Here is a 25,992-nt window from a genome sequence, read left to right on the forward strand (position 1 = left end):
ATTCAATGTTGCCCCGAACCCTGTTCTATGCAATGGCGTAAAAATCCTATAGGACATAAGAGTCTCTTCTCCTCAGACCCTTGCTGTGTTTTGTCGAGTATAGCTGTGATCATTTTACTTTCTCTTGGAATAGTAGGCTACTAGTGGACCTTCACGGGGCATCAGCCAGTTTTTAGCAAAAATGAAACCAAATCACTCAGTAGGTGTATTAATGGTCTGTATTTGAACCCGCCCTCCCTGGGTTAAAGCAGTGTGCTAACGGGAAAACTTCAGGCGCAAGATATTATGAGCAAAGTACCAGTCGATTCGTCTTCTATCAAACCGAAATTGTTGTCGGTAGTTGGCGCCAAAGAACCACCTTTATTATAAAATGCCAGCTATATACAAACAAAGAAAATTAATTAACATGTAAGTTTGTAACACATTTCCAAATCATTGTGTTCAGTAATACTACAATTTTACGCAAGTTTTGTCCTGTCACCAACTAGTTTTTATAGTCTTCGGGCAATAGTTGTTTCGTCACAAACTCTGACCACGAACGCACCAATCGCCGGTACCCACGGACGACAGGTGGAGGCTCGGACGATCTGTTTCTGACTCGGTGTGATTCGAACTTAATAACTTTGCACACGCTTTCGATATAAGCCATGTGTGCCCTTTGCATAAAATCAGAAGCGGTGCAATTCTAAAATTACTTTTTTACCAATACAAGCAAATTTTTCAATGCAGGCGAAAAATCCAAAAGTCCCATGGACGGCCAACGGCCAATTTCCTAATTGTCCTTGTCGACTGTCTTTATGCAGGGTCGCGAACAAGTTAATCGGAATAAACAGTTTATTATAGGAAAATGAAATAATAAAACCCATCTCAAAGGAATAAATTACCAGCCGGCTTAATGTCTTAATGGGACCCAATAATGATAGCATTGTCTTGTAACACCGAATATAATATCCAATTAAACATGAAATGCTCTGCAGTTAAAACAGTAGATTATGTAACAGGATACATGTTTACTGGCTTGTGTTTCGTGGAAGAGATATTATGATTCGCGATAAACGATATATTTAAGGAAATATATTTGTGTGAAAATTTTCTATATCGGTAAAAGCACGACAAAAATAAACAGCCTTAAAAATACGACCTAAATATTATTGGCTACTTAACGATATATGCAAAGGATTCGTGGGACTTGTCCACAAAGCAAACACGTCGCGGGTTAGTTGTCTGTTGAGCCACCGCTGTGGGGCTCATCCTTTCCAGATGTTGACTGTTCAGCAAAGTAGACTCTTTTGCGTAACTGGCTCGTCACGGTCGGAAGGCGAAGTCCTTTGTCAGCCATTTCCTTGTTTACTTTTATGAGTATCTAACCATAAGACCATAAAGGATTTTCATCAACGTCGGCCATTTTTACAGATTTAACTTTGACCCAGCATGCGCGTCAAACAGTAAATCTAGTGAAACTACTTGCATATTTCACGAGGAGATACAATGACACAGCATAGCTAGATGGTGTATTTTGTGACACTGGTGAACTGTTTGCTCTCCATCAATATAGTCTACGAATTAGTGCGATTCTCAGTTTTGTCCTAATTTAACTAAGCTTACCTCAAGGAGGTCCGCCTTGTCTTTATATTCTCTCAACTGTTTACACAGCGTGTCAACGAATATGGTTCTTTTTTTGTCTTCAGTCATTTCTGCGAAATAAGTTGCTCACAATCTACAGTAGCATTTATTTTATATCTTGGACGTTGCGATACTGATGTGATAATAATTATATTGATGTCGAACATAATACATGCACTGGAAACTGTACATAGTAAAACGGTTGTCTAGGCGACAAGAAGTTTTGTTTTTATAAAAAATTTAAATACCTTCTGTTTCCGAATAAACAAAAATTGTGTCAGCCGATTGCGGGATAAAAAGTTTGCTACTGGGATTTCCACCACCGCTTTTTGTTTGTGTAGAAGGTGGTGCCTGTTAAAAACAAAGCATCGAAATGCATATATATATAGATGCGCCGCTTGTTTTCTGTGTCATGTACACATTTTCTCTAATTAAATCTAACGCATTGATCAAACCTGCACTATGAAGATTTTTGGTATTTCAAATAATTTATTGCAATTGTTTCCATTAAAAAGCTCAACAAATGTGTTTAGGGGGTAAGGCTGTTTTTTTCCATCGCGAAGCTTTTCGTGTGGACCGCTGGTACTTTTAATAAAACAGACGAAACACTTTTGGCCTTCGCACTTCTTGTTGTCCGAGACTGCAAGAAAATAAGCGGATAAGGTTGAAAAGGCAAGATATATGTGCACTTACCAGCAATATCTGTCATCTCTTCTATTGACTTTTTTTCGTGAAAGTTTACATCGAATTTCAATTCCTCTCCTGTCTTTTTCAAAAGTTTCACATCACCATCTTCCTAACAAGTTGCGAAACAAAAACTTTTAGATTCTACGTAAAATAAATTTCTAAAGCTAAAAACGGAGTGTTTTAAGGAAACCATTCATTTCATCCCTGCCTGTTTTGCATTTAAAGGAAATTTAGCTACTTGCGCTTTCAAGATTTTATTTGTTGTCTGTTTGGTGCAATTTAAAATGTAATGCTGAGTGGATTATAGTTTTAATATAAATTTAGGTAAATAAGCAAAATCCACCGATGCAACTTGGACTATAGTTTAAATATGCATACAGGTAAATAAAGAAACCCAAACCTCGTCGCAAAATATGTAAAACAGGCCAGCGTCGTTATGGGACGTACTGTATGATCTAGCAAAAGAAATAAGACAGTTTGGCGGCTGCAAAAGGCACATTAGAACAACTTACTTCAGAGTTTTTGGTTGTTGGTCTATAACCCGTAACTTCAAAGGAGACTTCAATCTATGCGAAAAAGTGGGCATCTGGGGCCCATCTTCACGGCAACTTTGTATTGCTGTCTCGTTGTTAGCGTATGTGAACACCTGTTAAATACTCAATGAAACAACAACAACTTAGAACGAGAAAAGGCGAATATGCCTACATCTGTAATGTTACTATATTCTGTATTTTCGAGAGCTGCACACAAATTTCTGATGTAAATGGATCCTTCCTCAACATCTGTTGCGTAGAAACCTTCAGAATAAATTTTTCAGTTACAATTATTTGCAAATTTGTTTAGTGAAATAATCTACCTGGACAAGTTGCATGGGCCACTATAAAATCTTCTTTCAATGGTACTTTAAGTACTTTTGCCTGTCCTCCATTAGGTTCTATTTGCTCTTTACTTAATGGTGATTTAAGTTCCTCGTCCACCCCTCTGCAAGCCTGTGGAAAACTGAATTTATTTCATGTGGTGTCGGTTTGCATAACTAAAAAATGGATTTATTGATCTAATTCGTTGTACATTTTTGTAATCAATTTTAGGAAAAAATTAGGTATTTGGTATCAAACGTAATTGTTATGTATAAATAAGTGATTGTTTTTGTCTGAAGCTGTACATCGCTGTGCAAATATACGCGTATCTGTATTTTTTCGCCTGTGTGAAATGCCCAAATTGTACTATGTTGCAATGTAAAGAGTAGGCCTACGTCACAAAAGCGGTCACTGATGCACAGAAGTCAATTTTACCGTTAAATGAGCATGTATGCTTGTGCTGTTGACGAATTTGCGCGTGTTTGGGTGCAGTTTCAGTGGGGTGCTTTTCAGAGTTTTTATCATGTCCTTGATAATGTTAGACTTACATTAAAGATGCATTTAACTTATGGAATAAAAGTGTAGTGTCAGATACTACTGGCAGGTTGAAACGAGATAGCAATTTGTTTTAATAAACCCATTGACTTCAAATCTATAATCTTCGTTCCAACCCAACAGATATGTAACATCTCTGTATCATAGATATTAGTAAATAACATATAAAAGCCGCATCAATAATAATATTAACCCACATCAATAATAAAAATCTTTGGTATTCCTTCTGGGCTATTACTGAACTTATCTAAAACGTCGGAAAGTGCGTATTCCTTGGAATCAACGTCCAGTAAAAGATCGCCTTCTACACCATGTGTGGTGATAACCACAACAAAACATTTGAAATTACTGTGGTCCATTTTGGCGTCTGAAAAAGGGACTAAATAGTTATTTTGCTCATCGCTCTTATTCAAAAGTAATCTGCCTTACAATTCTCCAACTGAGAAAAAATAAAATCTTTTTTTCTGTTGTCAAACACTTTCACTTTAAATCCGAGGCCTTCTCCTGCAGTTTTGAGATTAGTTGCATCTGTTTTCGTTCCCCGAAGTGGATATTTTCCTTTAAAGTTCTATATAAAATCAAACAAATATATCAATATATATATAAATTAATGTTAGAAAGTGCTTTGACAAACAAACCATGGTATAAAATATGACCATATGCCCCATCCTCCCTTCATTTTGCTTCATGTCATCCTTGCGCGCCATTTTGGTTGGTAAAAGATTTTGCATGAACGCTGGCAACAAACATAAGTTTAGAAAACAGTGTGACTAAATGAAAGCACTTGCCTCTTTATTATGCTATGCTACTTGCAAATATTACTGCAACCTAGCGCGTTCTGTGTATAAACTGGTTTTGGCTCCGCCAGAAAAATGTTTGTGCTTCTCTTAGGATAGTCCTTAACTGAACCAGCACCCCTTCAGCATTGTTCACCGCGTCAAAAACATTCCACGACTGTGAAAAAAGGCTGGTAGTTCCGTCGTAGGTTTTCTGTTGGTAGTGCTTTGTGCAGTTTTGCGTGACTACGACGGCTACCTATGTATCTTTTATGTATCTAACGTACATATCAAATAACTACATGACAGAAAATATGGCACCATGAGGGCCACGCATTAAAAACAACTGGCTTGCCTGGGATTTGCTCATCAGACTACATTGGCTCTCCATGTTGAACAAAAAGTCCTCGAATAATCTTTACAGTAAAACTGCTCTTAATAAATTTAACCTAATGTTTGGCGGCAGTAGTCGGTTGACGATTCTGCCATTCCCCAATTATTTTTACTGGAATCGACTTTTATTTAAATACATACGTAGTAAATTCTTACTATGTCGAGCAGCTGTTTTGCAAAAAATGCACCAACCAAGATGCATATCACCAAAAACAAGGGCGAAATACTAAAATGGTGGTTATACTCTGCTGAATTACTTTACAAACTAGCTTCTACCAACGCCCCAAATACTTCTCGCGACACTGTTTTCTCACCATGTTTGTGAATCAATTTATTTACAGGTCTAAAAAAGTGCGTCAAAAAATGAAAACTTACAAATATTCTCAGTTAAAGATTCAAAACACTACAAGGCACTGTAAAAATAGACGCTAGTAACCGCAACCTTGCCACAAATATATGTTTTTTTGTCGACATTTGCCAGGTGTTTACAAGCATTTAATATATGAAGATATGTTGCAAATTGCCGGACTTAAGTGCAAATGCAAGGGAAGTAACAACATATTTCACAAATTTACAAGCATTTAATATATGAAGATATGTTACAAGTTGCCGGACCTAAGTGCAAATGCAAGGGGAGTAACAACACAATTCACAAACAAAGTTAAAGATGCAAACCAAATGGTAACGCTTGACGGACCAACTTAAATTATAGCCAGGTACACAAAAAGGGATGCAAAATGCTCCTGAAAATCAATATAGGCAGTTTTTGATAATGGTTTTTCGGGCGCTTATTGTGTGTTTAAGTACACAACATACTTAAGATCGGTGTTGCCTTTTTTCAATGTTTATGTTTTTGAGTCTTATTTTTTGTATTTGATATGGAGCTAATCGTTGAATATCTTTGTTGATTGCTCCGCACAACTTAACAAATATTAACCGATGCGCAATATATTGAGATGTCATGGTCAAGTAACGGAAGGAAAACAGATGCCTGGTTGACCTTAATACATCAAGAACATAAAATAGGAAATTTTTGTATAGCTTTCAAGTGATTTTCAAACTGCACCACATAGACAAAGAAAACAGGATGGAACAATTATAATCGTTTTAAAGAAGATGAAACTTTTTGCGCAAACAATCTATAACTTCAGGCTTGTGTAGTCCGATAACTTTTGACATTCTCTCGTTCACATGATGTACCACCTGAAAAACAGACAAATTCATGTTCTATTGCTGTTGCCTCCAGACATTGCTACTTGTAAATAGAACTGATTTTCTTAAATCAAACTACACTACGTGATTTTACGCCGGAAGATCAGTTCTATTTAAAAAAATACTTAATACGTTTTCCGTATTTAAATTACTTTATAGTCACCACAAGGTGGAATTCTTTGCTTGGCCGTTTGGTCAGCAAAGTCGTCTAAAAGAGTCACACCCAGCTGCACTGATGAGACCTTATTGGTCGAAACAGTGGCCATCTGTATGCAGCTTACACAGTTCAATCACTTGTTTATATTTTTTTACTACAAAACCTGGTACATACACCATAGACGTCAATTTTGGTAAATCGTGAATGAAGTATTTGTTCGCATAGTGTTGCAAGAAATAATGATCCTTGCTCATCTGAAGTAGGTTCTGTTAAAAAAACTAGAAGCGTTCACGCCAAGGAAAATCCAGTGAAATTAAACTTAAAGTAAGAAAGTAAGATGGGTTATTTGCCGTTAACATTTAAAACTTACATGTCAGTCAATATCATAATCAATCCACCTGAAATTTTAAACGCATGTTTTTCGGTTTTGGCAGATAGAAACTCTGTAGGACTTCATAATCACACAAGCAGTTAAATAAGGGTAATTTCCGAATTCTTTTCGAGTATGTGCAGTGAAAACAGCTAAAGTACTTACCTGGTGATTTTGAGTACACGATCAATGTGTCACGTGGTTCGCGAACAGGGGTGTTTGGTTCGGAGATCAGTTTTGTTTTATACATTCTGCGGTACGGTGCCTAGTAAATAAACAAATGCCCAGCAATGATCTTTAAAAGTGGAAACAAAAAACATCCCTAAACGTCTGTTTACACAGTTAAACACTAAACGCATGCTGTGCAATTTAACCTGAATTATAAAAATTTTAGGCTTTCCATGTAATTCTTGGAAATCATCAATAAATGAAACGAGATTGTCCAGCTCATACGTCTCTCCACTTCCATCGTACAAAAGACCGTGCTCTTTTGTGTCAGTTATGATTACACACATAACATAGTCGCAGGTTTCGAGTTGTGGTTTTAGGTCTTTGAAAAATAAATTAACCTAATTTGAGTAAGTTTCAAAAATGTTACAAAGCAGACTTTACAAACGTTAAAATGCACCGTTGACAAGTAAATCCACAATACCCTGATCTAACTTTTTAAAATACCGATAATTTTTTGGCGCATTTGTGCGAATGTGGTCTTTTCATGGTGTGCTGTCTTAAAGTTCAACTTCCTTCCGACTCTTAGTATGTCATCTACATCAGTAGTTTTCTACATATAACTTACGTGCTTAACTTTTTGCCACTGAAGCACAAACCTTTGGCATAATTTTTCCTTACCTGGTTACTAAAAATGATGATGAGCCCTCCTTTTTCGATTGGATATCTAAAAGAGAGTAAAATGCGTTAAGAGTGAAGATTTAAGGTCAAATAGAATTTACTTGAGTTCATTCCTCTTTGTGAAGAGTTGATATGGTTCCTCACATTCTTGCTTGTGATCTAAGCAAAATATTACCTTACTTTGTAGTTCATGTAAAGTCATGTATGTATTAGCTCGTGTTAATAAAGTCGTTTACTAGTCAGTCTCTTACATAAGCAGTGCACCAGCAAGCATTATATGTATAAGTATACACGACTGGTTCTTCAGTTTTTGCAGAATCTAGCCTTCTGGATGGCATTGTATTTTATCAGCGACACCAATTTCCTATTTTGATAGTAAGTCAATGGTATAAGTCAAACCTTACGCAGGCCTCAATAAACATTCAAAAAAATAATCATTCCCAGAATTCGGTGAATAATATCTTGACGTTTTGTTGATGTGTTCTCGGTTGCAACGTATTTCTGTTCATTGGTTTTTATCATCTTCCTTATTACGTTCTGATGTGTTGTGTTTACGGCTTACGTTCGTATGTTGTAGGTGTTGTTGCGTTGCGTGTCACGAAATTCGGCTAATCGTATCTTTGCGCCACACAACGCCTTCCATTGCAGTGTAGTGCACAGGGAAGGCAGCAGTACAGGACTTTTAGCTTTTTTACTTTAGTAGGTTTATTTTATTTCATTTTGTTTATTTTATTTTATTCTTTGATTTATTTATCGTATAGCTTTCTGTGTTTACTTGCAATTTCGTATTTGCAGAAACTGAGGATGCCTGTGCAGGCGAAATCGATTTTTCAAGATTGCTAATAAATCAGCTGACTTAAATTTAAAACTTATTGTGGTTTCACAACATTGACTTATTAGTATGTACCTGTTTTTGTTGAACTCGTTTTCGACTTACTTGATAGAATTGTACTTCCCTGATCCTAAAAATTCGACTCATTTTGTCAGATATTTGTGTAAAGATTTACTCAGTGTCATGCAAATTGTTTTTTAAAAAAAGCGTTTAAAATGTAACTTCATTCAAACATCAGCTCCAAGCAAAACCATTCAAAAAAGAGTATGTTTAGTAACACTTACCTTCATTTTTCTTCTAGTTTGTTAGGTACACAAAATTAAATGACAATACTGCCAGTCAGTTGTGCAAATAATTCTGATAACAGCGTTAAAAGGAAAAAACCAATCCTTCTTCCCTAAAAATTCCTTCCTCTATTTGAAAGAAACTGACGATTCTTATGGTAGGTAAGCAAAATGATTTTTTTTCGATTTTTCCTGATACAAATATGCTGATATAAATGTCTTGTTGCTTCAAAATACATACAAATTACAGTAATTTAATGTCGCAAAGAAAAATACAATAAAAGCCAGATTTCCTGTAGCTAATGAGCAAGTCCTCTTCATTGGTATACCTTCTAATTTACCCAAGCCTCAGCAACAAAAGGTTTTTTTAGTCTCGTCTCGCTCTTTTGTTACCAAACAACACTGCGGACGTGACAAAGAGTACTGCTCGTAACGAGACGCTAAACACGTTCACTGAAGCGAACATTTTTTTTGGTTGTTGTTTCGTCCTTGCGATACCTGTGGCCGTGACTGAGCATTTATAGCTTCAAAAGGTTTTGATTTAATACTATTATTTCGCCGAGGGTTTTTTTAACAACCTTTCATCTCAAGCAAAACAAATATTATTCATTGCAACATCAATACAGCACGTTATGTTTGTTTAGGCATTATATTGCAGTGAGCCGTTTGATTTTCAACACATACAAGAAAGTTGAGACTTGAAACCCGTCAATTTTTCAGCACACTTTTTGTAACATTTACCAATATGTCCTGACAATTATACGTTCAACCAACATGTGAAATTTTTCCGCAACAAAATCTTGTAGGTTAATCAAGAAACAAAGTATTCAGGAGGTATTTTTTGAACAAGATACACCCTTCGCCCCGAATAATTTCAACTACCGTTGTTTGTTGTGCGTTCCGCTACACGCGCTGCTGACGACCATGGTGACGAACATTGCTGCTTTGAATGTCAAGTCAAGTTGCTTCGCACGCGATTGCCTGGTATTATCCTCAATATAGACTTGTTTGTCAACGTAGAATCTGTTCAATCGCGACATTTTTACTATTCAATTTAATGTTTTGAATAATTGATTTATGATAGTTGGAACAAAATAAACGAAACTTTTTCTAGCCAGATACTTATTCGTGTTAAGATTGCTACTGCTTTGGGTGAAGAATATCGAAATTCCGCGTCGTTTAAACTGTTCGTTGGTTCAAAGTTGTATACACTCTTGTGTGTCGGTAACGTTAAATACTATTACTTTGTTGATTTGAGTTTTCTACATAACACTCTGCCTAAATAAGCATATATATAAACAGTTTTTATCTTGTTCAAGAATATTGATGATGATTTCTATTTGATATTTAGGTGGGCACCTTAACAAAGGAGGCCAACCGCTCGACTCGCTGACAGACCAAATTTTTGACTGAGTTGCGCCACCACGACGTCTAGCGACAACTTCCACTGAATTAAAATAGTAGTAGGCAATTTTTTTTCCATGGTTAATGAACTGAAGCTTTGTATCGAGAAAACAGCTGGTATGAAAAAAATCAATATTGTTCTAAAAAAAGATCACGTTTTTCACCTTTTTCCGAAACGAGGGACAAAATGCAATCGAAAAAAACAATTCAACAGCAAAATATCAAACAAAGACGACTTTCTTGCGCAACTGGCTTGTCATTGTAGGAACATATAGTCCAACCATTCTTGACATCGTTTGTGTAACCAGGAGAAAGCCTGAAAACAACAATATTTCAGTCGTTAATGATCAGTGAACTGCCGTTTATTATAAGCTTTACATTCAAATCTTATGCAATCATTGCAGACCCCATAATTACTATTACAGAATCATCTACAGAATGATTAATGGTGATTAATGTGTCAGATAACAAAGCATTTTATGTAATTGTCAGACGTCTCATGCATGTAAACTTTGGTCTTACGCTGAGCAAATCACATTTTGTGCTGCGCACGTTTCGAAGTTCTTCACACAGTGTATGGATAAATAAAGTCCCACCTTCACTGTTGGGTTCCGGTTCTGTTCAATAAACAGAAGTATCAGCAAGTTTAGGATGTCCATATATGGACAATCTATAGATCTTCATAATATTTTTTATTTTTTTTTATTATTACTAAAACGAACCTGGAGATGTTGAGTAAAAGATCAGCGTGTCCGCAGTGTCTGGAATGATATGGTTGGTGGTTGGATTGCTCGTCCCAGCATCTACCATTACATCTGTCGCCTAAACAAGAAGTGAACCTGACGTGCCAACCCTTTACCACGATAAACGCATGGTCACATTCATCTAATGATGACGTTAACTGCTACTAGATAATAAAATTATCATGACCAATTGGTCAACGTTAACTCGCCACTAACAATCTGTTTTCCTATGTTTTTTTTTACTTGCTGTATGTTATTTAAAAAGGCCATATAGAGAGATACACAATGCCTCATTGTACCTGAATCATGAATATCTTGGGCTTTCCGCGTAACGCTAGGCACTCAATTCCATGAAAGCGTTGAACAAAGAGGCTAATCGTTTTCCTGGACAATCAGCATTGGAATGTTTAGCAGGGTGTGAAATAAAATAAAACAGGACACGAAAAATGTTACGCTTTACCGATCACAACAATTTGTATTTTAATATTACTGCCATTTGCTATGAAGCTATGATAGCCTATAAATGCGTTTGTACAATGAGGAATGTATGATGAAAGTCTGTCAATTCGCTTTTGTTTGCTCTAGGGTAATTGCAAGAACCAGGATACGTCAATATATACTTTGTGGACTTTTCTTCACAGCGTGCCTACTTTGTAACCTATAACGTGCCAACTTGACTGTCAAATAATTGTAGTTCGCAGTGCCGTTTACTCAGACAACAGAGCAACGAAACGGCAGCAAAAGTTGAATAAGGGAGTACGTACAATATAACTGGTTGATTACTGAGATGCGAATTAACCAATCGTATTCCATACCCATAATATTCGTTTAAATAATCTCCTAAACCTGGTGAAGTCGGGACGTTCGCCTTGCACGTGGTGTGTCCGGTGCCGTGGAAAGAACCTTGTATTTAAAGCTTTTAGATGTGACGTTTCCGAGTACATATGTAATGTAAGTTATGTTTATTACAGGTGCTACGACGGGACAACAAGCAGACAAACATTTACACGGCAAGTTATACACAAACCACCAGACTCAAATTATGCGGAAATAAGGCGCAAAAAAGGAACCTACTGCGTTAGATATGGTAACAAACGTTGCACCTAATTTTGATACGAACAGCACAGGTAATATCTGATAAATGTCGTAAGGTACAGTCAGTATCGAACTCATCCTATTTAAAAAAAAAACATTTGCAAAGTCCACGGCTGCCACAAGGTTTACGGTGCAGGCAAATTTATCACAAGATTATGAAACTTTATTGGCCTTTTACACCTTTTTATTTTCGTATTCTTACAAACAAAGGAGAGTTACGAAATACAACGTAGATATTATTGCATCAACCTGAAGATGCCAATCATATAAGCTTTGTTTGTTGTGCTGAGAATTCGTTTCCGGCTTTCCACCACCTCCGCATTACGCACATTTGTGACGTGAGTGGCCAAGTCAATATTTATGCACTTTGCCTTTTTAAAGGCTGTCCATGCAAGAAAATATTGACCTGACTTTTCGAAAATGTCCCTTTTCATATTTCACCTTGCTTCGTACATTATTAAACGACCAATTTTTTGGGGTGTTATCCAAAGAATGTGTTCCAAACCTCCGAATATGTTACCACTTCCACGTTTAAGCGTCCAACGCATATTACTGTGGAGTGAATTGTGGGTGTTGTGGGTTATGGTATTTTGAACGTCACATCTGGAGCTTGTTCAGTCGTATACTATAATTGCATGAGATGTTTTGAGGGATGTTTATTTTTGAAACTGCGAGTCAATCAATCTTCTCACATTCCAAAAAATACCTATAAATTCGCCTCGCACCCCAAAAATGCCTTTGTAATTAAATCGTTTATCTGTGACGTTATACTTGCCGATTAAACATATAAATATAGTATTTATACAAACTAACAGCACAAGCGTTGGGGAATATAATAACAAATCACAAATATCCTACTAAAAGACTTGTGACACTAATTTCCAAAGCTTAAATTACACTTTCTCATAACAGCATTACGAAATAACACGCAACAGATAAGTGAAAACGCTAAAACTTTGAATATCATTGAAATCTTGTAATATACAACTGATATTTGCTCTGAAAAGGTGAATAGCGCTTGATGTGATGTTTGTGCAAAATATTAGCATAACATATCAATTAAAGACAACTTTCTTGCGCAGCTGGCTGGTCATTGTGGGAACATGTAGTCCAACTACTTCTGACATCGTTTGTGTTACCAGGGAGAGAGCCTGAAAACAACAATTATTTCTTTCCAAGCCCTTTATGCTGCGAAACTTCACCACTTACTGAATGTAAATCACATCTTGAGCTCCGCATGTTTCGCAGTTCCTCACACATGGATAAATAACGTTCCGCCTTTAGTGCTGGTTTGGGGTTCTGTTGAATCAAAAAGATGCATATATACTTTATAGTAACAAGGCGTGTTTGGTAAAAAATCATTGTATCGTGCAAATTCGGTCAATTATAATGAATCCCCCTTTCAAGCAGTTGTAATCGATTGATCACTGGAGATCGAATGTATGTTCCTGTCCTGGCCTAATTTCCCTCAAAAACAAAATGTCAACATGGAGACGTTATACTTTTCTTTAGTGATTAAATTTTTGGCTTCAACGTTGCTTTATGTCCGTGTACTTCAAACTTAAGTTATCGCAACCACATAATTTTTTTCAAAAACAAACCTGGAGAAGTTGAGTAAAAGATCAACGTGTCCGCAGTGTCTGGGATGATGTGTTTGGCCTTCCCTCCGTTATTCTCCGCATACACCACCTCATATGGAGCCTAGAAAAATTCCGCCATAAAGAAATGAAAAAATATTTATCACTGTTTCGGCAAGATAACATAACACATTACTTATAGTATCGTGCATTGAAAAGAAAGCATTACGTTAGAAATAGCTTTAATTTACTGAGCAAAAAAGTGTTGGTAGAGTACTGATTCCGTTTCGAAAGGAACTTTAATCGGTCTGTATAAGAAGCTTAACTACGCCTGAATCCGTTGTAGTTGGAAATAAACACAAAAAGTGAAAGTCAGTGTTTGCTTTCCACCAAACATACTTTCTGCCTTTCATACCTTGTTCACACTTAAGTCTGAATGCCTAAAAACACCAATAATTCAGTTGTAAATGATCAGGGAGCTGCCGCTCATTACAAGCTTTACATTCAAATCTTATGCAAGCATTGCAGACCCCACAAGTACCTTTACAGAATCATGTACAGAATGACTAATGTGTCAGATAACAAAACATATTATGGAATTGTCTGACGTTCAATGCACGCAAACTTTGGTACTTACGCTGAGCAATCGCATCTTGTGCTCCGCATGTTTGCGGTTCTGTTGAATAAACACAAGTATTAGCAAATAGGAACGTCCACAGAATTTTGTTTATGTATGTTTTGGACAAAGTAAACTTTGCGCTATTTTATTATTACTAATACGAACCTGGAGAAGTTGAGCAAAAGATCAGCGTGTCCGCAGTGTCTGGAGTGATGTGGTCGGTGGTTAAAATTTTTGCAAAATTCGGCCGAAACCGAAACTTTTGTACTGCATGCAACACTGGTACGCAAAGTTTAGTATAGTTTAGAATCATAGTTCAAACTGTACTAGTGTGTTTTATTTGTTAATTGTCACCGAAATCAACATTAAGCAGTTGGTACAGCATTCTTTAAGTGCCAATAAAAGGTTGTATGATAGGATCAGATGCATTCTAGCACATGTTTTGTTTAAATTTATTGCGATTTTAAGGAGATGGATACCAAAATTAGTTTCGGTTCATTCGGCCGAATTTGTTCGGCAAATTTTGCCGAATATTCAGTTTCGGCCGAATAAAAAAAATGCTGTTTCGGTGCATCACTAGTTTACGGGACCTCTAAAGCGATTAAGTCAGCTTAAACCCAGTTGCGACAAATGCCGCGAAGAAGTTAGGATTAGGTAATTTGTTTATGAGGTTGTGCGTTGAGGGTTTGCTGTTTACAATAAACCTTAAAAGTAATAAACTAGTTCTAGTACAACTACGTGGGTATGCTCTATGCTGCAGGGGCGAGAAGGGTGTGCTTACTCGAGTTAATTTTGATAAATACTGCGCAAGTGTTAAATGAATTGCACAAGCATCAAGATACAAACAAGCAGCATTCGTTTTGAGGACCTAAGTTGCATTTTGGAGACCTGAAGGAAACAAATGCATTGCAGGAATGATGACACTTTTGAAAGAAGAATGCACTTGTGTTAACTGTTTTCATTTGCTGCTGGATGTGCTATAATATAATAAGTCAATGCAAACTGGTTGTTTATTCATATTTAGGCTACTGCATCTTATTTATGCAAGGATTATTTGAACAACAATCAACCATAAAATACAAAAGCAGGCTTATTTAAACCTTTTCTGTTTGACACAAGTTTATGTTATGTAACTATCACATCTTCTGTATATTTGTTTTAAATTAATTAACATTGGGCTGGTATGAAACATTCCATTTAGTCTTTTCTGACACTCAATTGTACATGGGATTACGGAATTAGACAGCTTCTGAAAAGGATCCTGTGAAGAAGAACAGAGATAATTAATACTAACATGAAATTTTCACTTGAATACTCTTACCATGGTGTTGTTGTGAACACATTCCAGGAAAATGCAGCCTTTTAGTTTAATCAGAAATTAAAAAATATGGGTTGCAGCAGGCTTTCTAGTTAAATCATCTATTATATCTGGAAAAGTAAACTCACATTATAATCAAGGACCAATTTGCAGCAAGCATTTGCGTAAACTAACTGCCAATAACTTTTCTCTGCATGCCTAGGTTAGAAATATTGAGTCTGAATTTACAGCCTGTCAGCCCGAGACAGCTTAACTTAAGCTGACTTAAAAGCCCCATGTAAATTCGTCGTTTTCGCGCGTCGAATTTGAAAATCACGTGACCCGGTCACTAGTCGACTTGATGCTCAAGTCGACTTGGCCATGTAAACAGGGTTACTATTAAATACCAAAAATCTAGTTTTGAAGGCTATCACCATTTATACTGAGTGATTTGCTTTTTTGCCAACAACAATTCCTGTAGTCAGTGACCCATGAAGATCTATTGGTATTATTCATAGAGAAAAAAAATTGATTGCAGCTGCATCCGCCAAAACACAGCAAGGATCTGAGGAGCCTCCAGGAGGATCTTTTTGTCCTATAGGATAGCTTTCCTGTGACAATTTTTTTTGCCATTGCGCAGAAAAGGGTTAGGGCCAACATTAAATTGCAAATTGGATGAGGTTTTTGTGATTCATTTTTTCGCAAAACCATCTTACATTTTTTTGCAGCCCATTTAGCTAAAATAATGACTGATCGGGGGCCGAAATGACCCCTAGGGGGTGCTTTAAACAACTATCTTGCAACTAATTTTCACCTTACTGCGTAGCCAAGAGGCGGGCCTAACATAAAATCACAAATTAAGGTATACGTCTGTGATTCAATTTTGAGCTACATCCCCTTGAACATTTTGATGGTATTTCAACTAAACTTTTCACAGCACCCTGCACCAAACGTCTGACTGACTGAGAAGACTGCACCAAACACGCTGAAAATCGCCCTGTCTACACCACGTGACTTCTTGCTCATTCAACCAGAAAATTGACCCCAATGCATCACCGGTTGCTTTGTGACGAAACTGAGACTCTCTATGACAGGGGAGTACAAAACGGGCATTCCCCGCGGGCAAAACTATTTTAATAGAATTACTGATATGCGGTTGAAACAAAAAGTGAACTTTACCAAGATATACACATGGTTACGTACATTGATTTACTAATGATGATGTTAACATCTACAGGAAAATAAATTACCATGACCCATTGTCCAACATTAACTTGCAAGCCACAATGTGCTTTTTTCTACTCTTTTTTTTAAAGTTGTTCGTTATGGAAAAGGCCATATATAGAGGTACATAATGTCTCAATGTACCTGAATTATGATTATCTTGGGCTTTCCGAGTAACGCTGGCACTCGATTTCATGAAATTGTTGATAAATTTCTTTAAGTTTGTACACCTGTTGGTCGCCGTCCAAAAGTTCGTCGTGGGTTTTGCTGTACGTTTTTATCACATTAACAAACAAACTTTATGACGGAGAAACGTTCATCTACCGTAAGACTGCAACCGTTCGCACTGGCAAGTGATTGGTTTGTAGCGTTGGGTGGCGCAATAGACAACGCAAGAAGTGATGCAGCCAACAGTGATTTGACTCAGTTGGCTTGCAAACACAAAAGATACACGTCTCCGCTTTTGCTGTTTCGCCGACGTGATGAAATTAGTAAAATAAACATTGCCAAAGTAAAAAGTTTTATTTTCGATTGCTCATCTTTTCCGAAGCTTGGCCACCTGCACATTTAAGCTTCCAACGCATATGACTGTAGAGTATATTCTGGGATTGTGTGCGTAAGTGCTGGTATTTCCGGTGTGGACTGATCATCTGGAATTTGCCTAATAATATCCTTAAATTTTGCGACGTCGTAAACTGGTAACAAGCTATTTATTAATTCTGTTCGCTACCTCCGATTACAGTATGTACATTGTCACCTCGCCCTTTAAACATTATGCAAGATGCGTGTCAAAAAATGTAGTGAAAATATTAAACTTTACAATCAAGGTGTTAAGTTAAGGCCAATGCAAGTAACAACATAGCACTGTAGTATTTACTGCTGCAAAATAGATTGTGATTTTTGATCTACATTGGTCCGGTCAAAACGGTTTAACTCAAATGCAATGAAAAAATTGAAGATTTCAAACAAGCACGTACTCGTAGCGTTTGCACGTACAGTAAAAATTGCAATTTAGCACTTTACCATAAGACGAGCGAGACAAAACTATGAATTAAATTTTCGACAACGCTTATAATTTCATGCTTTGATTGATATCCAATGTCAAAATTCTTTTTCTGTGTTTAAGTTCTCTCTTCAACCACCCCTAACTTTATATTTTTACGTAGTTGACTTGTCATTGTTGGGACGTGAAGTCCAACCACTTTGGACATCCGTTGAGTAACCATAGTTAGAACCTGAATAAAACTGTGTTTGTTTGTTTTATTTTATTTGAAAGTGCATACTTACAGTTTTTATGTCAATTACTTTAAATTTTGCCTTCATAAGTTCTCGGCATAACGTAGATATGAACAGAGTACCCTTATCCAAGCTCCCCGGCTCTGGTTCTATGAAAGTGATTTATAGAAGGAATAAAATCATAATTGTCGCTCGCAAAAATTTCGAAAGAGAAAGTTGCTGCTTTTGTCATTGCATCTCATGATACCAGATAAAACATGATGTTTGTTTTAACCAACTGTTACTCATATTGACTAACCTGGAGAAGTGGAATAAAAAATCAACGTGTCGGCAGTTTCCGGAATAATGTGGTGTTCTACACAAGGAGTCGCTGCAGGCACTCTTTTTAGGGGTGCCTTGCAAAACAATAATCATTAATATTACGTTATCATGCCGCTAATGCAATTTAGGCATACCTGGATGACAAATAGTTTTGGAATTCCTTCTAACCTATAGCAATCTCTTCCACGAAAGTTGTTCACAAAATCTTTGAGTTTGTATGTACCACCATGTTCATCGTAAAGTACGTCATGCGTTTTGGAGTATGTTTTAATAACACACACCAAGCAGTCAGTTTGAAAAGTTGGGTGCAGCGAACCTTAGTAGGGCAGGTATTTAAAGGGTGCATCAAACAATGTTATTGTCATTTGTTTTGTTTAATGCGGTTTTAGTGCTAACAAATTGCACTTCATTGCAGTTTTGCAATATGCTTATTGGCAACCACAGATTTTTTTCTGGTAAGGATCTCTTACTTTTGATATTCTCGGTCATGGCTTGCTTGTTAGTAATCTCACGGAACACAGTTTGAAAATTTAGATAAAGTCCCACTTCACACAGAAATCGCGTATCATCGTCTGTCTAAGAAAACAATTTTTTTGTCGGGTGGAAATTCTTTCAGTTTGTGAAAAAAATAATTTTAACTTATTTTAAGGATTTTATATGCACTGAAACAACATCGTTTTTAATACAATTGTTCAACTGATCTCCATCTGAAAATATCGCCGAACACAGGAAAACTGTTTTTGTGATAATCGCCAAATTGGACAAAATTGGGAATATCGAGCGACACAAGATTATCCACTTTGCAAAAGTACCTCGTTACCGAAAATCACCAATAGGCCTGGTCGATATCTTTTCTGATAGAAACTGAAATTTTGTAAAAACATGACTTTGCTGATACAACCCGACAAATAGCGACAATCTATTCGGCCGAATACTTACACTTTTTGCGTGTACTGTGGTGTTATTGGTTCTCGCAGATGCAACGCAGCTGTTAGCTGGCTTGAAAACGTTGGCATCTGTATGTCCTTCAAACTTGTCTCGTTTGCAGTTGACTTATTTACCAATGTCAAAATCTAAGGCCAAGATTAAGTACATTTAAACGTCTTAAAACTTGGTCATAGTGTAGATCAGTTTGTAGGTGGAAGTGTTGATGAGCCGCACCGATCCAAAATATATAAATAATTATAGCCTAAATAAATAAAAAAAAAATTAAGTATGGATCCCTAAAAAACTTACATCCACCAAATCGTGAAGGTTTTGGTCTTTTATAGCTTTGCCAAACTCAACAATGTAATCAGAACCATCTCTCACATCCACCCACGTCTTGTAATCTTGAAAATCAGTATTTATGTTTATTTTATCATTACTTTCTGTATATGTAGCAATAAAATAATTAGAGGCATCGAACCTGGACAAGTTGAATGAGCAACTATAAAGTGTGCTTCCTGTGGTACAGTTAATGTGCTACTTGTTAATGTGCTACGGTTTTCTGCAAACGTTGTTGCAGATGTTGCCCGGTTTTCTTGGTCTCCTCTGCACACCTGCAGAAAGGATGGTATTACCCAAAAGAAAAATAAATACAACAGTGTAAGTATATTAATAGCCATCGGTATTCGTCACACAAACAAGTAAATTGGTTTTGTTTAAAGACCAGTACATAAATAACAATAAAATATAAATAAAATATCATCATCATAAGTAAATCCATTGAGATCTTTGAGTCTGGAACAACCAGAAAGTTGGTAAATATGAAGATCTTGATAGATGCAAAATGTATGTATTCTTACATTTAAAAGAAAAAACTTAGGTTTTTCAGCTAGACTTGTGCAATTTTTTGAAGTAAATTGTTCCAAAACGTAGGATAGATCAAACTTAATTCCGTCCGATGCGTACATAGTATCGTTGCATCCACCGTGAGTCAGAATCGCCATTGCAAAGCAGGTAGCGTCACTATGATCTTCTTTTGAATCTACTGGACAACATAGTTGTGTTTTACATGTTCTATTTTAATCATTGCAATCGACAAACATTCATTAAGTAGCCTGTAGAAGTCTTCACAATTAGTGTTGCCATGTGTTTTCACATCAAATCCTACATCTTTTACAGCATTTTCCAATGTTTTGACATCTTGAGTGAATCCTTCTAGAGATGAAAAACCTGAAACGTTCTAAAAAATATTTTTTCTTCTGAAACTAATTTTTTGATCCGTTTAAATTAAGGAGCAGAATTATACTTTGTTGGAGAAAATTGCAAATTTTCCCATCCTCTTCCCTTGTGCGTACACTCGTATTTGATCCTCGCCTCCAGTTTCTTCCATATTACTTGTTTTACTTAAACTCTTCTTTTACTTACGATAAAGCAGCTTGCGTATGTGGAGGTAGCCTTTAGTTATTTTTCTGTTTAGTTTTACACCTAACTTTGAACCTGATTTGCATACAAACGGTACAATTAACCCTGTTTCACGAAATAGTTGCAAAATTTTGCAGGCTAATCAAGAAAAGAGGCTTTGGGGCAGAATATCCTGTAACAAATACAGCCAGCCGAAGCTTAAGGGAATTCAGAGCAAGATATACCCTTCAACTACGATTGTTTGTTGTACGTTTCGCTGCTGACGACCATTGGGGTTTTGAATGCCAATAGCGTATTCGAGAAAGTTGCTTCGCACGTGGATTGCCCAGCGGTCTCCTCAATATAGACTTGGTCGTTACAAAATCATTAAACTGTACCCCAAAGCCAAAGTACAATCTGATAAATCGTGATAATTATTTATTTGGTGAACTTAAACGGCCTGTTTTATTTTGCTTCAGTGCCTTATACCTCAATTCTGGACCTCAATCCCCCATCGAATCCCCTTTTTTCGTCTGCAACCCACCACTGGTATAATGGTACAATTTGAAAGGAACTGTTAGGTGCTTAGCAATCATTGAAGACTTGGCAACATTTATCTTTGCCTTTTCCTAAAAGTCATGATGTGTTTCTGAGACATATATCACTTCCTGTAAACTTTTGCTTCATCTAACTTTGTGCAGCTGCAAACTGATTGTGTTTTATTTTCTCTTCTGTTTCTCAATCCTCTTTTTTCTCTGGGATTTTATGACTTTGTGGAACTGTGTGCAAAACATGTTTGCTTTTTCGTGTCAACGAACTCAGCGCAGTTTCGATGGGGTTTCGTTGGCTGTTCTTGTGTTTACACACTTGTTGCGAGCGTGAAAATATTGCAAAACATACTTGAATTTATATGGGTTAACCTTTTGTACGCTATCAGTCCTGCAAATTAAAACATACAAACAGACTATAGCCTACCAACAAATTACAAGAAACAACCCAGCCATTGCCCAACGCAACATAACTCAAATTGTACTACAGATTATAACGGGGTAACTTTGACTTCCATCCGAGACTTTTTACCAAGAGCTGCTTAACTTTAAACTATTGCAACAAATTTAGGTCAATGCCAAAACCTCCACATGTTGTGGCAAACACCCAGTTTGAGAGCACGCATAAGTGCTACATGCTTGCCCTTGAGATGACAGGATCGCCCCATTGCGCGGGCCTCCTTAATTTCTGTGATCTTAGCTCACCTTGAACATGAGATGATGTAAATGCCGTAAATTTATGCAACAAACGCTTTGTTAAGCCGAAGTGCTTTAGGAATCTACTGTGTATTGATACAGTTCAAACAGATAAGGTAACGTTAGGTTCCCAGGAATCATCAACCATGTCACCCTGCATGAGACACAAGTTTTTTTTTCTTTGCGTCAGCTTAGTATGCTTGTATTGTGTAACGTTTTCTCCTATTCGTTATATGACAATGTACGCAATAGGTAGCGCTTAGCTTATATTGTTAGTCGCAGAGTTCGTCCGTGAACCTTAGAGTGATTATTGTCGTTTTTGAGGACTGATATGTCCCGAAAAACCCGGCTTTCTTCTATCTTCTTCAGTAAATAACATTCTCAATCGTCCCTTTAAAATATGTTTGTTCCTTCGAGCCTTGTGAATCCTAATAGTTATGTGTTACACGGTTAACATTGCATCGAGTCTCGTGGTGAAGAATTAGTATAAAACAACCAAGAACCACACATCAAACAAAGGCAGCTCTAAGCGACGAAAATAATTTACACTGTACACATAAAGGTTGATATGCGTCAACAACATTAACTTTATAACCTATAAACTTGTTACACAATGACGAGGTTGGGTGTGCGAATATGTAACTTATTGTTACCAGCAATCAACCCCTTTCATATTTTCTTCCTGTACCCACTGCACTTGCTTGGTGACGTTATTCAAGGGTGTGAGTAATAAATTTGTTTTCGTGTATATTCATTTTTCACAGAAGTTGATTGCCAAGCAAAGATCATTTGTACAAAATTGCTTCAAAATCATCTCCAGACATTTATTCGAATTAAACTTTAATGTTCTTTCAAATGAATATGCTAATTAATGGCGATTTTCTTGCGCAGCTGGCTGGTCACCGTTGGAACATGTAGTCCAACTACTTCTGACATTGTTTGTGTCACCAGAGAGAATGCCTAAAAACAAGAATTACTTAATTATTGTAGGATGTTGTACCCACAGAAACTACGTACGCTGAGCAAATCACGTTTTGTGCTGCGCATGTTTCGAAGTTCGTCACACAGTGTGTGGATAAATAAAGTCCCGCTTTCACTGTTTGGTTGTGGTTCTGTTGAATGAACAATGTCAGAAAAATAATATTGCACATTAACTAAGTTGCACATCTTGTTTTCAAGTAAAATCAAATATTAGATCTAGCAAAGTGTGAACGTTGTGCTATTTTATTCCTAATTAAACGAACCTGGAGAAGTTGAGTAAAATATCAGCGTGTCCGCAGTGTCTGGAATAACATGTTCGGTGCCTGGATTACTATCCCCGGCAGGTACCATGACATATGGCGCCTTAACAAAAGACGAAAGTTAACTGGCATCGGACAACACGTCTGTTTCAACATGTTTGATTCACTGCTGGGTTTATGGTATTTGAAAACCATATATGGAGACACAATGCATCATCGTACCTGAATTATGAATATCTTGGGCATTTTAAGTAGCGATTGGCACTCGATTCCATGAAAGCGTTGAACAAATTCTTTAAGTTTGTACGCCTGGTTGTCGCCGACCAAAAGTTCGTCGTGGATTTTACTGTACGTTTTTATCACACAAACGAAGCAATCGTGGTCCTGGTGATTTGCCTTGATATCTGAAAATGCAGAAATGCATTAGTATTATGGGGTAATTTTTTTAATGTTTGTCAGAAAGCTATTTGATGCATGTAACCATGCAAAATATGAATCAGCTGTTAGTTTTTGTAAAAGAAAGTTACTCACATTTAGTTGCAATATCCTGTAAATCTTGCTTGCTTTTCTTCGAAAAGAACTCGACTTCAAAATTTAGATCTCCTGCAACTGCTTCCAGCTTTTCCACGTCATCATCCCTCTAAAATTTCATAAATGTTTTGTCGTATATGTGTATTTTTGGTTACCGTATCCATGGTAATTGTTATATTTGTTATTAACAAAAACAAAAATACCTCATTGCTGAAAATGTAAAACAACCCACGGTTTGCCTGTCTCATAGTGTAAGACCTAAAAAAAGTTTTGCGTATGATGCAAAAACAATTATTCTGAAATAATGAGAGGTGCTTTTATTATAAAGTCATCTGTTACAAATGCAAACTTTACCATGGTGCATTCATTTAGGTTTGTTGTTGATGATTTCTGTTCAAAAATCTCAAGATATACCATTTTTTCGAGAGTGTTTCGGTGCTTGGCTCCCGCAAATGGAATTCAGGTGTGAGTTGACTTGAGAAGGTAGGCATTTGCAGAAAATCTGAATCGTATTCCTCAGCACTTATTTCTGCCGTCGTCCCACTCACCCAAGTCAACATCTGTTTAATTCGACACCACGCTAAATTTTTACACAATTTCTGTGTGATGCGAAAACTTGTGTATATTTGTTTGAAATCTGTTTAACAATTCATGCACAACAAGACGGTCACATTGAACAAGGTATGTGCATTGTTGTTAGCGTACGTAACAGCTCAGGGAAGTGTGTTAGTCGCGTATAGCCTAATAATAAGTTTATGTGACCTTACGTCATGTATGTCGTGGAAGTCGTTGTTTCGAATTGCCTCGCAAAACTTGTTGACGTAAAAGGATCCAATACTTGGCCCGACAAACGACTTGTGGTCTAAACAAATCATTTGCTTTGATTTGTTGAAACAAAACTTCAAACAGATCATACCTGCTGGACAGGTAGAATGAGCGACCAAGAAGTCCGCTTCTTTTGGTATTGTTAGCACTTTGGTTTTTCTCTCTTCCTGAGGTAGAGTCGAAAAAGTTTTGGGAGCGCCTCTGCTGTACTGTTCCCCTCTGCATGTCTCATAAATAAAATATCTTTTCATTTCGACGTCAGAACAACACATATTCCACCGCTTTTTTGAAAGTGCCAAAGAAACAACAAAATTACTTACGTTTAGAAGAAAAAATTTAGGTTTTCCTTTCAGACTTTTGCAGGAGTTAACCGTAAACTTTTCCAACGCAAATGAAAGATTGTACTGCGCACCATCAGATGCATATATGTTATCTTCATAATCGCCATGAGTAAAAATTGCCAGTGCAAAACATGAAGAATCGCTGTGATCTACTTCTGTGGCATCTACAGAGCATAACAAAACTTATAAAATTCCTAGAACCTAAGTATGAAAATACTGTAGATCGAAGTTTAATACAACATTAACACCAATATATAGTATCTTTTGATTGACACTGGGGTCATACTACTGAATTTCATGACATCATCGAGGGTCATTACCTTCCACATTCTACAACATGTAATGTTTTAGTTAAACGTTATTTCGATTATTGACAAACATGATGAAATTAACATATCTGCATGCATAAAATAGACTGTTTGGCAAACAAGCATACCACAATTACGTGTTTAAAATGTCTTAATATATATACGACGTAAATACGATATTTAATAACAGCTTAAAATATCTACGACGTGTTGAAGAATTGCTTAATTTTGTACTCTAATGTAAAGTTTGGTCCCAACCGTGTTGTAAATTATCACAAACTTTCCCATTTTCTCCATCTTCTTGTAAACCTTTGATTTCGCTGGTTTCAAGGGTTTCCCATCAACTGTTTGCATTGTTGTATCTTTACTTCGAGCAATGATTGAAAAACACCAACTGCTTTGTAACAAACCGTTTTCTAAATTGCAAATGAACTTGAAATCAACATTCCAAAATCGTTACGGAGTAATTGACAAAAAAAGATTTAATTTATTTGGTTCCAATATAAGTTGCCACAACAACGAAACATTTACATCACGTCAATGCAAAAAAGGTTTGTGCCGTGAGGAAATGAGCATTACGTTTATGTGACGTGACAGAGTTTCAGTTCCTTCGCGTGCTTTACCGCGCACTCATTTTAAGGCTTACTCCAGGTCGTTGCAGTTAAACTACCTCCCCTCCATATTGGCACAAAACCACATTCGAAACGCACTACAAAAGCGGGTACTTCAAACCTGGGTAAGTTTAACACCGGTCTGTATAGCCAGCGGCTGTACTGATTGCTTTTTGAAGGCATCGTAAAGGCCCGTTTACACTACAGACGATTCCGTGTTTGTTTTATTGTGCGCGTGTGCTGAGTTGTGCTGGGATGGGATGTGCCGGTCTGTGCTAGGATGTGCTCGCTTTTGCTCGACGCGCATAAATTCGGGCACAGTTGGGCACATTTCGGCACACATTGATGCGAAAGTGCAGCGCGACTGCCTAAAAATGTAGGACGTATATTATTTTGGTGGTGGTTGTGTGATGTGACCGCGTTTGACATGTGAGCGATTGTTTTGAGCGTAT

General features: G+C 36.9%; 5 protein-coding genes across 7 annotated transcripts; all 5 read right to left on the reverse strand.

Moving 5' to 3' along the window:
* Window positions 1-810: 810 nt before the first annotated feature.
* Window positions 811-4,648, reverse strand: LOC145908576 (uncharacterized). Its single transcript, XM_082995877.1, has 13 exons — window positions 4,511-4,648; window positions 4,361-4,458; window positions 4,152-4,290; window positions 3,920-4,089; window positions 3,167-3,299; window positions 3,016-3,107; window positions 2,823-2,956; window positions 2,711-2,765; window positions 2,317-2,419; window positions 2,079-2,263; window positions 1,872-1,974; window positions 1,606-1,694; window positions 811-1,363 (listed from the first exon to the last, which is right to left on the reverse strand). Exons 2-13 carry the CDS (start codon window positions 4,451-4,453, stop codon window positions 1,217-1,219), a joined length of 1,443 nt encoding a protein of 480 aa, XP_082852003.1. The 5' UTR covers window positions 4,454-4,458; window positions 4,511-4,648; the 3' UTR covers window positions 811-1,216.
* A 555-nt stretch (window positions 4,649-5,203) lies between these two features.
* On the reverse strand, window positions 5,204-8,962 carry LOC145908157 (uncharacterized). 3 transcript variants are annotated; one of them, XR_014402950.1, is made up of 9 exons: window positions 8,596-8,962; window positions 8,387-8,441; window positions 7,581-7,638; window positions 7,480-7,525; window positions 7,306-7,411; window positions 7,005-7,180; window positions 6,796-6,895; window positions 6,256-6,526; window positions 5,204-6,094 (listed from the first exon to the last, which is right to left on the reverse strand). XR_014402950.1 is itself a non-coding variant. In XM_082995355.1 (9 exons), the coding sequence occupies exons 1-9, from the start codon at window positions 8,599-8,601 to the stop codon at window positions 5,999-6,001; spliced, it is 705 nt and encodes a 234-aa protein (XP_082851481.1). In that variant the 5' UTR covers window positions 8,602-8,962; the 3' UTR covers window positions 5,204-5,998. The 3 variants fall into 3 exon arrangements, 2 of the variants coding, with proteins under 2 accessions (XP_082851481.1, XP_082851480.1); XM_082995355.1 differs by having other exon boundaries at window positions 6,435-6,526; window positions 8,417-8,441; XM_082995354.1 differs by having other exon boundaries at window positions 6,435-6,526; window positions 8,596-8,961.
* A 1,293-nt stretch (window positions 8,963-10,255) lies between these two features.
* On the reverse strand, window positions 10,256-12,385 carry LOC145908885 (caspase-1-like). The gene is made up of 5 exons (XM_082996206.1): window positions 12,279-12,385; window positions 11,042-11,126; window positions 10,722-10,821; window positions 10,522-10,616; window positions 10,256-10,315 (listed from the first exon to the last, which is right to left on the reverse strand). Exons 1-5 carry the CDS (start codon window positions 12,383-12,385, stop codon window positions 10,256-10,258), a joined length of 447 nt encoding a protein of 148 aa, XP_082852332.1.
* Window positions 12,386-12,798: 413 nt separating this feature from the next.
* Window positions 12,799-25,283, reverse strand: LOC145908887 (uncharacterized). The gene is made up of 11 exons (XM_082996207.1): window positions 25,188-25,283; window positions 24,942-24,951; window positions 24,372-24,785; window positions 24,223-24,317; window positions 23,870-24,015; window positions 23,659-23,713; window positions 23,456-23,564; window positions 23,147-23,328; window positions 22,928-23,027; window positions 22,701-22,795; window positions 12,799-12,988 (listed from the first exon to the last, which is right to left on the reverse strand). The coding sequence occupies exons 1-11, from the start codon at window positions 25,281-25,283 to the stop codon at window positions 12,893-12,895; spliced, it is 1,398 nt and encodes a 465-aa protein (XP_082852333.1). The 3' UTR covers window positions 12,799-12,892.
* LOC145908734 (uncharacterized) lies at window positions 17,676-20,448 on the reverse strand. The gene is made up of 12 exons (XM_082996063.1): window positions 20,345-20,448; window positions 20,140-20,278; window positions 19,899-20,080; window positions 19,520-19,652; window positions 19,348-19,442; window positions 19,051-19,184; window positions 18,924-18,975; window positions 18,582-18,687; window positions 18,246-18,427; window positions 18,089-18,185; window positions 17,842-17,939; window positions 17,676-17,789 (listed from the first exon to the last, which is right to left on the reverse strand). Exons 1-12 carry the CDS (start codon window positions 20,426-20,428, stop codon window positions 17,676-17,678), a joined length of 1,416 nt encoding a protein of 471 aa, XP_082852189.1. The 5' UTR covers window positions 20,429-20,448.
* Window positions 25,284-25,992: the final 709 nt, after the last annotated feature.

The sequence above is a fragment of the Ascidia mentula genome, chromosome 7 (genome assembly GCF_947561715.1).
Source record: "Ascidia mentula chromosome 7, kaAscMent1.1, whole genome shotgun sequence".
NCBI classification, from domain to species: Eukaryota; Metazoa; Chordata; class Ascidiacea; order Phlebobranchia; family Ascidiidae; genus Ascidia; species Ascidia mentula.

What these genes read in the sequence shown, in the direction of transcription:
- LOC145908157 (XM_082995354.1), bottom strand. An exon ending in CGTGTACTCAAAATCACCAG is followed by an intron (nt 6,527 to 6,795) that starts GTAAGTACTTTA and finishes TTTTTTTAACAG; the next exon opens with AACCTACTTCAGATGAGCAA. An exon ending in CCAAAATTGACGTCTATGGT is followed by an intron (nt 6,095 to 6,434) that starts GTATGTACCAGG and finishes TCTGTTTTTCAG; the next exon opens with GTGGTACATCATGTGAACGA.
- LOC145908887 (XM_082996207.1), bottom strand. Translation starts at nt 25,283, where the DNA reads ATGCAAACAGTTGATGGGAAACCCTTGAAACCAGCGAAATCAAAGGTT. An exon ending in TCATTCTACCTGTCCAGCAG is followed by an intron (nt 24,318 to 24,371) that starts GTATGATCTGTT and finishes TGATTTGTTTAG; the next exon opens with ACCACAAGTCGTTTGTCGGG. An exon ending in CCAAGATATTCATAATTCAG is followed by an intron (nt 23,028 to 23,146) that starts GTACGATGATGC and finishes TCTTTTGTTAAG; the next exon opens with GCGCCATATGTCATGGTACC.
- LOC145908576 (XM_082995877.1), bottom strand. Translation starts at nt 4,453, where the DNA reads ATGCAAAATCTTTTACCAACCAAAATGGCGCGCAAGGATGACATGAAG. An exon ending in GGCCCATGCAACTTGTCCAG is followed by an intron (nt 3,108 to 3,166) that starts GTAGATTATTTC and finishes TTTATTCTGAAG; the next exon opens with GTTTCTACGCAACAGATGTT. An exon ending in CAACAACCAAAAACTCTGAA is followed by an intron (nt 2,766 to 2,822) that starts GTAAGTTGTTCT and finishes TTCTTTTGCTAG; the next exon opens with ATCATACAGTACGTCCCATA.
- LOC145908885 (XM_082996206.1), bottom strand. Translation starts at nt 12,385, where the DNA reads ATGCGTTGGACGCTTAAACGTGGAAGTGGTAACATATTCGGAGGTTTG. An exon ending in TTAATAATGTACGAAGCAAG is followed by an intron (nt 11,127 to 12,278) that starts GTGAAATATGAA and finishes CTGATTGTCCAG; the next exon opens with GAAAACGATTAGCCTCTTTG. An exon ending in CAAAATGTGATTTGCTCAGC is followed by an intron (nt 10,316 to 10,521) that starts GTAAGACCAAAG and finishes TGTTGTTTTCAG; the next exon opens with GCTTTCTCCTGGTTACACAA.
- LOC145908734 (XM_082996063.1), bottom strand. Translation starts at nt 20,428, where the DNA reads ATGGAAGAAACTGGAGGCGAGGATCAAATACGAGTGTACGCACAAGGG. An exon ending in ACCTTCACGATTTGGTGGAT is followed by an intron (nt 19,185 to 19,347) that starts GTAAGTTTTTTA and finishes TCTTGGCCTTAG; the next exon opens with ATTTTGACATTGGTAAATAA. An exon ending in CCACAGTACACGCAAAAAGT is followed by an intron (nt 18,976 to 19,050) that starts GTAAGTATTCGG and finishes ACAAAATTTCAG; the next exon opens with TTTCTATCAGAAAAGATATC.